At 41.1% G+C, this 13,555-nt stretch overlaps 1 protein-coding gene across 1 annotated transcript in view; it reads right to left on the bottom strand.

The window, feature by feature from the left end:
* Positions 1 to 336: 336 nt before the first annotated feature.
* RNPEP (arginyl aminopeptidase) overlaps positions 337 to 13,555 on the bottom strand; it is a 60,059-nt gene continuing 46,840 nt past the window's right edge. Inside the window, exons 9-11 of the mRNA XM_077295378.1 lie at positions 11,717 to 11,941; positions 4,763 to 4,905; positions 337 to 1,476 (exon numbers count right to left, since the gene is read on the bottom strand). Of these exons, the coding sequence (XP_077151493.1) occupies positions 1,327 to 1,476; positions 4,763 to 4,905; positions 11,717 to 11,941 (518 nt within the window). The 3' untranslated portion in view covers positions 337 to 1,326. The remainder of the gene's footprint in view (positions 1,477 to 4,762; positions 4,906 to 11,716; positions 11,942 to 13,555) is intronic.

Here is a 13,555-nt window from a genome sequence, read left to right as displayed (position 1 = left end):
GAGGAGGAGGTGAGCAGTTTACTGCTTTATAAAAATTAAAAAGGACCTTTTACCAATTCTTTCAAGTTATAAATGTTTGGAAGGATGTAGGACCTACAGAAAAAATAAAAAGAAGAATTCAGCCGTCCCACCATTCCTGTTTTATCAGTGGACCACTCTGATGCAGATGGATAGTGGAAAATAGGGACAGAATGTGACAAAAAAAAAAAAACTTTGTAGCCTTACCAAATTAATTTCAAAATCGCCCATGCATGCTGTAAACTGGCGACCTAGGTTGCTGCCTACTCCCGCCAACCCTTAATCCCAGCACTACCTAGAGTAAGAGTCGTACATCAATTGTGTTTTGTTTTTTTATAACGAGTAACACCATGCAACAGTGATAAAAGCAATCCATCTTCATGGCTTTATAGTTGAATAGCATGGTTAGCACTGGGGTCCTGGGTTCACATCCCACCAAGGCGTTTGTATGTTCTCCCCGTGTTTGTGTGGGTTTCCTCCGGGTTCTCCGGTTTCATCCCACATTCCAAAGACATACTGATAGGGAATCTAGATTGTGAGCCCCATCGGGGACAGCAATGATAATGTATGTAAAGTGCTGTAGACTATGATGGAGCAATATAAGCGAGTAAAATAAATACATACGTGAACTGAATATTGCACAGAATACATTCATTTAACATTTTATCTTGATATGTGTCTGGTGTTATGAAACAAGATATGAATTACAAATCCCTTACTATGTATTAATTCTATATAAAGCATTGATATTGCGTATATTATCTGAAGACATCAGACACAAATATACACAATTATGAAACATGTGCCTTTTCAGATGAAAGCATACAGGTCCTTGGTTCATGCTTCCTATAGTACGAGCACCACGAGTAACCAAACAAGTTCCATTTACCAAGAGCCCTTGCCACCAGGTGAGTATATAAGTATAGTGCTATAGACCCTGTTTTATGATATTTCATATGTATATAAATGATTATTACAGCATCAACAATAGCTAGTGGCTCCATTAAGTGTCATGAACAGCACTGGAATTACCAAACATGACAGCTTAGGACAGATCTACAATAGCAAACATTAACTGAAGGCATTTTCCTGTAGAATAGGAGATGCTACTTGGATAAAAGGCATTGTGAATCATTTATTTCATTCTGTTAATTACACATTACAGATTGTTTACCAGAACTGTGCAAATGACAAATGTTAAGATTTTAATGAGGTCTCCGCAAATGGAGAAATATTTGGAAACTAGTAAAGCCACATAAAATCAATATCTAATACTTTCTTATAAAGTATTCAATAACATATGACTTTTCACAAGCCCATGATCTTTTTCACATAATTACGGACATTAGAGTGAAGCTGTGAAGAGGTTTGCTTGAAGGTCTCAATGGCTAGCGCACGAGCAGACTCTGACCCAGCTTGCATCGCACGGTACAATGGCAATGTATACTTCTGTTTTCCCTGAAAGTATATTAGGTAGAAGGAGGAAAAAGGAAAAATTGTGTTAATTAACTGTGTGTAAGTTGTGTCTTCAGAGAGGAAGAGGACTATAACTCTAGTGCCACCTATTGGAAGTAGCAATCCTAACAGTCAATGTCGACCCTTTAACGAGCCTGGTCACATGACTTAGGATAAAAGCCAAACCAGATCTCAATTTGCAGAAACTGTGTTTCGGGGTACTGCCCCACGTCAGTGCAAAGCGGAGATCTGGCTTGGCTTCCCTGTGTGTACAAATATACATGCAAATGTTGTAAGCAGATGTGCTAACAATGCTGCAAAGTAAGAATGCTTTAAATAATAGAAGTGTTAATAGCTTATATACATCAGTTAACCCCTTTCCGACATCCACCGTACATGTAAAGCGCAAGTTAGAAGCAGGTGTATGAAGAGGGCTCACAGGGTGAACCTGACAGATACCTGGCAGATAAAAGCTGCAAGGCCACATTCACACTTTCATTATTTGGTCAGTATTTTTACCTCAGTATTTGTAAGCCAAAACCAGGAGTGGGACAATCAGAGGAAAAGTATAATAGAAACCCGTCACCACTCCTGATTTTGGCTTACAAATAATGAGGTAATATACTGACCAAATACTGAACGCGTGAATGGGGCTTAACAGACAGCCAGGACTCGCCAAGAACCACCGCAATTTTTACTATGATGTATGTAGCAATACTGTGGTATCGCTGTATATAGCACAAACTATCACATGGTCACAGATTCAAGACCACTGAAAGAAGGACTAAAATTAAAAGTAAAAACAGGTGGTTTAAAAAAAAAAAAAGTTTGAATTTCCACCATCAAAAATAAAGAAAAAAAATGAAATACATGTGGTATCACCATGTCTAAAAATGTTCAAATCTATTAAAATATAAAAATGATTATCCTGTTATAATAATTGTATATATTGATATTCACTGATATCAAAACTTATAAAAGGCATTTACATCTCTTAGATTTAGTTGAAATAAGATTGAGACATCCCTATTGGTAAATACCGTAAACAAACAAAAAAAATGAAAACCCGTCAAAATTGTGGGTTTTCTTGGTCACTGCATTACCACAAAAAATACTGTAAAAAGCAATAAAAAAAATAATGTCAATAAAATCGTTGTCTCACCCCGCAAAATATAAGCCCTCACACAAGTCTACCGACCATAAATTAAAGCATTCAGTGTCTCGGAAAACAGTGACTCAATCAAGTTGCGTTTTTTTTTTTTTTCAAATTTGAAGTGGGGCATCATCGTATTTACAAGTGGGGTATAGCCGTAATCATACTCATGAGGAGAATCATATTGCCAGGTAATTTTTTACCACCCAATGTACACCGTAAAAACAATTCACCACAAAAGGAAGGAAGACAAAAACTGAGGGTTTTTTGGGGGGAATTTCTCCGCACTTTGAATTTTTTGCCAGTTTTTCTGTACACTATGTTGTAGAATGAATGGTGTCATTAAAAAGGTACAACTCGACCAGCAAAAAAAAATAAAAAAAAAGCAAGCCCCTTACTTCTAAGTGGAAAGAAATACACAGCTCAAAAAAAAATAAAGGGAACACTTAAACAACAGAATATAACTCCAAGTAAATCAAACTTCTGTGAAATCAAACTGTCCACTTAGGAAGCAACACTGTTTGACAAACAATTTCACATGCTGTTGCGCACATAGAATAGACAACAGATGGAAATTATTGGCAATTATCAAGACACCCTCAATAAAGGAGTGGTTCTGCAGGTGGGGACCACAGACCACATCTCAGTACCAATGCTTTCTGGCTGATGTTTTGGCCACTTTTGAATGTTGGTTGTGCTTTCACACTCGTGGTAGCGTGAGACGGACTCTACAACCCACACAAGTGGCTCAGGTAGTGCAGCTCATCCAGGATGGCACATCAATACGAGGTGTGGCAAAAAGCTTTGCTGTGACTGTCAGCGTAGTGTCCAGAAGCACTACCAGGAGAAAGGCCAGTACACCAGGAGTTGTGGAGGAGGCCGTAGGAGGGCATCAACCCAGCAGCAAGACCACTACCTCAGCCTTTGTGCAAGGAGGAACAGGAGGAACACTGCCATAGCCCTGCAAAATGACCTCCAGCAGGCCACAAATATGCATGTGTCTGCACAAACGGTTAGAAACCGACTCCATGAGGATGGTCTGAGTGCCCGACGTTCACAGATGGGGGTTGTGCTCACAGCCCAACACCGTGCAGGACGATTGGCATTTGCCACAGAACACCAGGATTGGCAAATTCATCACTGGTGCCCTGTGCTCTTCACAGATGAAAGCAGGTTCACAATGACCACATGTGACAGACGTGACAGAGTCTGGAGACACCATGGAGAGCAATCTGCTGCCTGCAACATCCTTCAGCATGACCGGTTTGGCAGTGTGTCAGTAATGGTGTGGGGTGGCATTTCTTTGGAGGGCCGCCCAGCCCTCCATGTGCTCGCCAGAGGTAGCCTAACTGCCATTAGGTACCGATTGAGATCATCCGACCCCTTGTGAGACCATATGCTGGTGCGGTTGGCCCTGGTTTCCCCCTAATGCAGGACAATGCCAGACCTCATGTGGCTGTAGTGTGTCAGCAGTTCCTGCAAGATGAAGGCATTGAAGGTATGGACTGGTCCGCCCATTCCCCAGACCTGAATCCGATTGAACACATCTGGGACATCAATTCTCGCACCATCCACCAACGTCACGTTGCACCACAGACTGTCCAGGAGTTGGCGGATGCTTTAGCCCAGGTCTGGAAGAAGATCCCTCAGGAGACCATCCACCACCTCATCAGGAGAATGCCTGCCCAGGCATTGTAGGGAGATCATACAGGCACGTGGAGGCCACACACGCACACACACACGCACACACACACGCACACAAAAACGCACACACACACACATCATTTCCTTGTCTTGAGGCATTTACACAGAAGTTGGACCAGCCTGTAATTTGATTTTCCACTTTGATTTTGAGTATCATTCCAAATCCAGACCTCTAAGGGATATTAATTTTGACTTAAATTATTCATTATATAGTGGAATGTGTTGAGAAGAATAAAACATAAAAATGATCAAAGATTCGCAACTGAAATATTTCATTCAGTGATATTTAGGATGTGGTATTTTAGTGTTCCCTTTATTTTTTTGAGCAATGTTTAAAAAAGAAATGGAGGAAGGGGAGGAAAAAAAAAATAGACATGTCGGGAAGGGGTTAATATTCTCACAACTTTTTAGTAACCTATCGTACAAACTTACTTGGCTAAGCAGGAAATCTCTGACTTTGTGAAAATGATCTTGATAATCATTTTTCAAGACAATCTGGGCCCAACGGAGTCGCAGTTCAGCATTAGTTGCTTCAGAAATCTTGGTGTACAATTTTCCAAGCTCTTCAACATTGCCTACATAAAAAAATGATCAGAATCTGTTCATTACGCCAATAAATTATATCTGAAACCAATAAAACAAAAGAAAATTATAAACATCACACAACAGGCTGCTTTCATTTCTGACTTTCTTCTTCCAGTAATTTCAGGAGTTTCTGCCTTTACTTTGAAAAATATAAGTTTAGGAAAGTGGACATGCAGTGAGGGTTTAATATATAAACATTCATTACTTACTGATATACCCAAATTAAGAAAGAAGAGCCAATTCTTGCTTGCTGCATTTGCTCCAGAGTAGTGCGGAGTCTGCAGTGGGCTGACGATTGGCTTAATTCTCTTGCCAACATTGTACTTGCTTTGTAATCACAAGAAAGGGGGCTAGCTTGGCTACCACGCACACGGTACTCGTCATAGGTCATATGCATTTATCTTCTACAAAGAAGTGGACCTACCAGTACCAGGAACATATGCAGATATCAGGAGCATTGAACAGCATTCTTATCTACTTCTGAACCGCCTGTAGACTATAAACATCCAAGTGGCTACACTCAGAAAAGTTGTCTGTATGGTGCTGTGGCTGGAGACTGAGATAATAGCTGACCCGGACCTTCAGGAGGGGAATACATGGCATTACCAATCATGCACTAGGACGGTAATCCTCTCCAGAAGAGGTTAATTAGTGGGAAAAGGAGGAGTTTTTTTCTGCCAAGGGAGTCTTCCTGCACAGCTGAATTGGAGGAGAGGGCAGGCTGTCAGCTGTGCATCGTGGGGGTGTTTGCTTCGTTTTCTTCGCCCCAGTGATGATCAGTGATAGGATGTTTTTTTATGTAAACAGAAACGGCATGGTCTTAAAATATGGTGACGGCCATTCTGTTACTCCCCGCCGCCGCTGTTGTGAAGTAGCTGTCCTGCCCTTTCCTTCCCCTTAACTACCATTTCATCATGGCATTGCGTTATAGTTTTGAAATAATTAAAAGTAAGGTTATTAGAGTTTTTGTCATCGCTGTATGTTCAAGAAAATTTATTAAAAGGCAGTGGTCAAGTTTAATCCACCAATTCAACGTGTGATGTGTATTTTGTTATTTAGGTAATTTCATAGTTAATCTTAAGGTAAAAAAAGTTAGATCATTATGTGCCATGACTTAGGATTACTACATCCAATAAATGACCTAGGGTTCCAGTTTCACTCTTCTCTGAAGAGGCAGATTTAATTTCCCAGAGGAGCACTGCATGGCCTACAAGTCTCCTTACACTGGCTTGGTACTCTCCACAAGAAGAAATGTTCACCCTTTACACTCACAGTCACACACGAAGTGCAAGCACCCTGAAACACATGTCCGCAATTTGAGTACCTGGTTTGGCTTCTTATCCTAAGTCTAATAAGTGGCGATAGAGTTCAAGACCTCGTCCTGTGTCAGAAGAGGCCATTTGCATATATACAGCGAGGGAAATATGTATTTGATCCCATGCTGATCAAATATAAATTTATACAATGTGATTTTCTGGATTATATTTTTGGCATCCTCTCTCAATGTTAAAATTAACCTACCCTTAAAATTATAGACTGATAATTTCTTTGTCAGTTGGGAAACTTACAATATCCGCAAGGGATCAAATACTTATTTCCCCCACTGTAGATCTGAAGCCCATAAATACATTTTTTGTTTCTTTTTTAATTGTAATCTCATTAAATGATGCAGTTAATAAAATAGCACTTATACCTAGGTTCACCAATTGGCCTTTTAGATAATTGTGGACTCACTTTTATTTTATATGATTTTCAGTTGCATAAAAAGATGTGTGCTGCAGTGCAGTCTTCAGTTCTGTGGCCGGCGTCCTGGGGACCATTTGCATTTACTAGACTTCCAAATGCAGTATGCACCCTCAAAGAGCTGCAAGACTGCACACACAAGGAAGCATTGAAAATCATGGAGAAAATACAAATCTTAAATAAATGCAAACTAAGGCCCATTTAGATGGAGTGATAATTGGGGAAAAACTGATTGATTATTGGGCAGGATAAACAGACTGGCAAACCAGATGAACGCGCAAAATATTCATTCATTCAGTGCGATGGCTTAAGTCTGCTGAAAAATTATCTCTAAAAAACTTTTTCTAAAGCTAGCACATGCTTTTGTTTAAACAGGTGATGTGTGGCCAATAACATGATATTCTAAGAGCACCAAACTATCATATTTATGATTCTGTGAACATATAATTATGGTCTAAACAGGTCATTAACCCATTTATGACCTCTGGCGTATAGGTACATCATAGGTCGCCTCCCTCCCTTTTATGTGGGCTCCGGCACCAAGTCCACAACTTTTCAGGCACAACAGCTGATTTGATCAGCTGTCATGTGTCCCTAATAGCCAAGGGTGGAAATGCAATCCACTCACAGCTGTTAACAAGTTGAATGACGCTGTTCAATCTCTGACAGCGGCATTTAACACAAGCGGACACGAAGCGTGTCACACACCCCGCCCATCGGCACCTGTCACATGATCACAGGGCTCCAATGGGTTGGCATGAGAACCTGCAGGAGACCATTGTGGTTATACAAAGAAAAAGAAAGAGAAAAAAGCAGCGCAATTAAAGTGCACAGCAGCGTTGCAGCTGCCACCGGGCGCCGCAGCTTCGCCCTAAGTGGTGAACGTATTATTTTCGTAGCGCTAGTAGATGTTCTATTGCCCTGCGCATGCGTCACCTGTTCTTTCCCAGCACGGCTTGTATCGTATCCAGGATAGTGGGTATTCCGGTATTGCGCATGCGCCTCTATTGTGAGAAGGGCGTGCACTAAGTGGTGACGTGGGGAATTGGTTCCAGCCAGGCGTAGACCGGTGCCTGTCACACCCAGCAAAGCCAAACATAAGGGCCTGAATGATTGGTGAATCTAGGTAACTAGGGAAGGCCCTCTGCATGTGAGTGACGTGGAGGCCAGGCCAGCGCATGCGCAATTGTCTCTCCCGGTAAGAAACACAGACACTTCTGGAACATACCTTAATATGTTGCAAACTCTGGAGTGGAGCTGCCGCCCATTCGACCTTCCTGACTCACCCTGACCCTGACAGACTGTTCCACTGCTTAATGAGTGCCGGACACAGGTGCCAGCAATCATGGACTTTATAGTAAGTGCACTTACGCTATATATACCAGACGTAACCAACTGTTTCTCACTTCCCCTGACGAAGCTACCAGGAGTAGCGACACCCGTTGGGAGCCAGCGGGCTCAACCACTCCCAGTGAGTATCACTGTTCTTATATTTAACCATGTGCTATGGGCTGTGCATTGCTGATTGTGACTCCGGTGTGGGATATCCTCATAGGCATTCCACAGTGGCATGGGTACAGCTTTAACCTATGTTAGACAGCGTTGTACTATTCCTGTGTTTTACATGACAACACTATTAGTCACAAGTGTACATGTTTAGCAATTACTGTTGGATAATATTGTATTTATCTCTTGCTTCACATGGCAGTACAGCTACTTTAGCATGTTAACCCCTTTACCCCCAAGGGTGGTTTGCACGTTAATGAAAAGGCCAATTTTTACAATTCTGACCACTGTCCCTTTATGAGGTTATAACTTGGGAACGCTTCAACGGATCCCGCTGATTCTGACATTGTTTTCTCGTGACATATTGTACTTCATGATAGTGGTAAAATTTCTTTGATATTACCTGCGTTTATTTGTGAAAAAAAACAGAAATTTGGCGAAAATTTCGCAATTTTCCAACTTTGAATTTTTATGCAATTAAATCACAGAGATATGTCACACAAAATACTTAGTAAGTAACATTCCCCACATGTCTACTTTACATCAGCACAATTTTGGAACCAAAATTTTTTTTGTTAGGGAGTTATAAGGTTTAAAAGTTAACCAGCAATTTCTCATTTTTACAACACCATTTTTTTTAGGGACCACATCTCATTTGAAGTCACTTTGAGGGGTCTATATGATAGAAAATAACCAAGTGTGACACCATTCTAAAAACTGCACCCCTCAAGGTGCTCAAAACCACATTCAAAAAGTTTATTAACCCTTCAGGTGTTTCACAGGAATTTTTGGAATGTTTAAATAAAAATGAACATTTAACTTTTTCACAAAAAATTTACTTCAGCTCCAATTTGTTTTATTTTACCAAGGGTAACAGGAGAAAATGGACCCCAAAAGTTGTTGTACAATTTGTCCTGAGTACGTTGATTAACCACTGTTTGGGCGCATGGCAGAGCTCGGAAGGGAAGGAGCGCCATTTGACTTTTCAGTGCAAAATTGACTGGAATTGAGATGGGACGCCATGTTGCGTTTGGAGAGCCCCTGATGTCACTATTTTGGAAAGTAGACCCCCTAAGGAACTTACCTAGATGTGTGTTCAGCACTTTGATCCATTAAGTGATTCGCAGACGTTTATAATGCAGAGCCGTGAAAATAAAAATTCAATTTTTCACAAAAATGATCTTTTCGCCCCCAATTTTTTATTTTCCCAAGGGTAAAAGAAATTGGACCCCAAAAGTTGTTGTACAATTTGTCCTGAGTACGTGATACCCCATATGTTGGGGTAAACCCCTGTTTGGGCGCACGGAAGAGCTCGGAAGGGAAGGAGCACTGTTTTACTTTTTCAACGCAGAAATGGCTGGAATTGAGTTCGCCGGGGGTCTCAGGGAAGCACGCAGGGAACCCCCTCCCTGCGCGATGCTTCCCTGTACCGCTGGTACACTGCGATCATGTTTGATCGCAGTGTGCCGGGGGTTAATGTGCCGGGGGCGGTCCGTGACCGCTCCTGGCACATAGTGCCGGATGTCAGCTGCGATAGTCAGCTGACACCCGGCCACGATCGGCCGCGCTCCCCCGTGAGCGCGGCTGATCGCGCTGGACGTACTATTCTGTCCTTGGGAAGTAGGGCCCACCCCACATGGACGGAATAGTACGTCCAATGACAGAAAGGGGTTAATATAGTTATATTCTAACGTAAGTGGGATGCTGGAGGGGAGAATCGACACTGGAGCCTAAGGCAGATGCACATGCATATTTTCATACTGTCATATTAACTATTTATTGTTACTCACTGGGAAAGTCTTTTGGATTATTTTTCCTTGGTGAGCCTGCTAACTCATATCTTCACATAAAGGGGATATTGACCATGCATGTTTGGGTATGTTTTACATGCTTTTTAAATGTTTTTATGTCTATTAGCACTTTTTTCGTCTCAATAAAGCATTGTTTACACTAATTACAAAGGCTGTGTGTGCACTTTAACTGCACTGCTTTTTTCTTTTCTCTTTCTTTGTATATGCATGGTTTTGGCGCATTAGTAGCACCCGCCTTTTATTATAAGCTACACTCTAGAGGTGCCCCCTCGATTTCTTTGTTTCAGACCCCTGTGGTTGTCATTGCTGATCTGCTATGAGCACCGACCCGTGGCCAGAGTTCACAGCAGATGAGCATTTATGCTACACAGACCAGGGCTGAAGCAATCAGAGGATTGCAGCTTCAAGTCTCCTAAGAAGACTATTGCAAGAAGTAAGACAAAATATATATATATTTTTTGTTTAATTATTGTGTGTGTGTGTGTGTGTGTGTGTGTGTGTGTGTGTGTGTGTGTGTGTGTGTGTGTGTGTGTGTGTGTATATAGTGGTGTAGTGACCAATGTTACAGCCAGGGGGTGCTGTGTGTGCGCTGCAAGATGCACTTGGAGGCATAATAGTGACGAGACAAAGTCCGGCAGTGTTGTGAATGGCAGATATGTGTTGCAGAGGGAGTCTGTGTGGTAAGTCTGATGCAATGTTCTTGTTCTGGGACCTGTAGTCCCGCAAGAGTTTGTATAGTGGTAAGGGAGACTTACTAGGCTAGTTGTGTGAGATGGGCGGGACAAACTAGCCACACATCCACGCTCCCACCTGTGGGAGTGGTTAGTACTATATAATGTGACTGAGGGCTGGTCACATGGTCTTGGAGTGTGGACCTGAATGGTCTATGCCAGAAGGTCCTGGAAGCCTGTGTTGGAAGTTCTGGAAAATAGGATTCCTGAAGAGCACATGGCAGGGCTCTGGACCTAGCACATGCCAGTGTGTGGAAGGGATGGAGATCCGTGTTGTACTGACCGGGGTCAGAGTGAGAAACGTCTGAAGGATACCTCTGTGGAGGAGAGGTATCCGAGAAACCTGTGCGGCACCAACAGGTAACGCAAAGGGATCCGTGTTATGCTAACCGAGGTTAGAAGAGAGAGACATTGTGTATGGGGCACCTCTGAGGCCAAGAGGTGTCCAGGAACCCGTGAAGGTCGCCAATGGGTAACGGACGAGGTCCGTGTCTTATGCTGACCGGGGTCAGAGATGAACTGTTGTGAAGTGGAATACGTCCAGATGGTGTTCAAACTGTTACTAAGTTCCTGAGGATGTGCTTTATATTGTGTGAAATAAAGTAGTAGGCGCTATATATATATATATATATATATATATATATATATATATATATATATATATATATATATATATATATATATATATATATATATATATATACATATATATATACATATACATATACACACACATATACATACACACACACGCTTGGACCCACTTGTGCAGGTTGTCTATGGCTTCCTGCTATACGTTAAGAGCTGTAAAAAGAATGTGTGTATTTTTTCAGTTTATTAACAGCTCTAGAATTGTAAGACAGGAAGTCGCAGACAATTTCCACGAGTGCTTTTGATCTCATGATTGGTTTGAGAATTTCTGTAATGTGACCAGTCTCACCATTTACACCCTAGTGTTCAAGTGGTTGTGAAATGGTCAAACATAATTAATGAGTTAATTAATCTCTTACCCATTGGAAGCGGTGACTTGTCAAGTACTCTATCCAAAAAATAGACAAGCTGATAGGTTTTCCATTGTGTGATATCCACTTTGGTAATAGACTCAAAGTCAAGCGGTGAAGAAGCCAAGAGTTCAGCCAAAGCTTCAGATGGCTTCATCAGAGAGTTGCCGGAAGACAAATCTGGAAGAAATGGTGGCCAGCCAGGCGTGTTCAACCAATGGTCAAATTCAAAGCCTAGTTTGAGAAAATCACATTTTAGTTTAGGAAATACGGTAAATATAGACATGCTCGAAGTTCTCAACTTTAGGTGTAATGTACAAAGCGCAGAAAATCAATACAAAGAAAATGGAGAAAGACAAATAAAAATATCAACAGCTTCGGTGATAAGTACATGTTGATCTTCGGATTAGTGTTAAGGTGGTCTGTATCTTCACGTACTGTGGAGTAACATTTTTCCCCATCAACAATATTTCACAGTAAAGCAAACTTCATTAGTTTATTATAATTAGACCATATTTAACCAGTGATCACAACTTCAATATAGAAATAATTCTTGTGATCTTGCACTAATCCTCCAACATGACCGAATCTTACTTGTGCACATAGTTCAGTGGCCTTCTCTTCAGTCCATCATACTTTATGACCAGTGATGGGGTTATGGCGTATATTTTTTGTTCACTCATCCCTAATGCCTTCATAGCAACTTCAGAGAGTATTTAACCATATTGTTAATCTTCTCCCAGGTCAAAGATAATACTGTGTTGGACATTGGCAGCCCTGTGATGCACCTACCTGTCAGCACGCACAGCTCCTTTTTGATTTCTTGTCCTGGCACAACGTCATTATTGTAACATGACGCATGGGCAACTGCAGCTAGACACATTAATGATTTTGAGCCAGGACTACAAATGAAAAGAAGAGCCAGGGATGCCAACATGGAGGGCACATTATGCAGGGTACCCATGGACTACCGACAATGCTGGTGAACCAGGGACCCTCAACGATATACAGTCTACTTCACCTACAGCACGTAAGTCAAAAACACTTAGGCTGTGTTCATATCTTGCAAAACCTTCTTACTGATTAAAAGTAGAAACTGATACATGACTAAGACACACATGAGGTCAAAACACGTCAACATTATGCCACTTACGGTACTCCTCCTTAATATGTGCATGGGATTGTAATGATTATATAAAGGACTCTCTTGATTCTACAAGATAGTCCATCAGTGCTTTCTTCAGCCTTTGAATTAACTCATTTACGTGTAATTGAGATCACCTTGAGGTGCCTTTTTTAAGACAAGACCAATTTTCCTTGCTTTCCATTATAAGACACCTCCTTTGCCTTCAAAACTAGTGTTCCAATACTCTTAAGAATGTGAAATGCACAACTGGGTCCCATATACACTATGTGGCCTTACAAACTATTTATAAATGGGTAATGTTACATTGAGATTACAGGGTTTTCTCACTCTTGAAATACACCCTAAAATCCCATTTGCTTACATAGCTGCTGCCTGACATTGAGTACTGACACTTTCCTGCCTTGTGACCAGAATAGCCATGTTCTTCTTGTCCCGTTTTCCCCAGTTTAAATCCTATTTAAACTATTAATGCAGCCGAGGTGCGTTATTTTACATTTAACAACACTAAAATTAATCTATGTTTTTTGACGTGTGGTCAGATTATCTACGTCATTCTACAAAATCAAGCAGAACTTTTATTATCCAGAAAAATGTTGAATCAGCAAACTATGCCACTTTACTTTCTCATCAACAAGGTAATTAATAAATAGATTAAAAATAAATGATTTAACATCATTTAATTTAAGCATCAAATTTAAAAT

The sequence above is a fragment of the Ranitomeya variabilis genome, chromosome 3 (genome assembly GCF_051348905.1).
Source record: "Ranitomeya variabilis isolate aRanVar5 chromosome 3, aRanVar5.hap1, whole genome shotgun sequence".
NCBI lineage: Eukaryota > Metazoa > Chordata > Amphibia > Anura > Dendrobatidae > Ranitomeya > Ranitomeya variabilis.
This window is presented reverse-complemented; position numbering and strand designations above follow the sequence as displayed.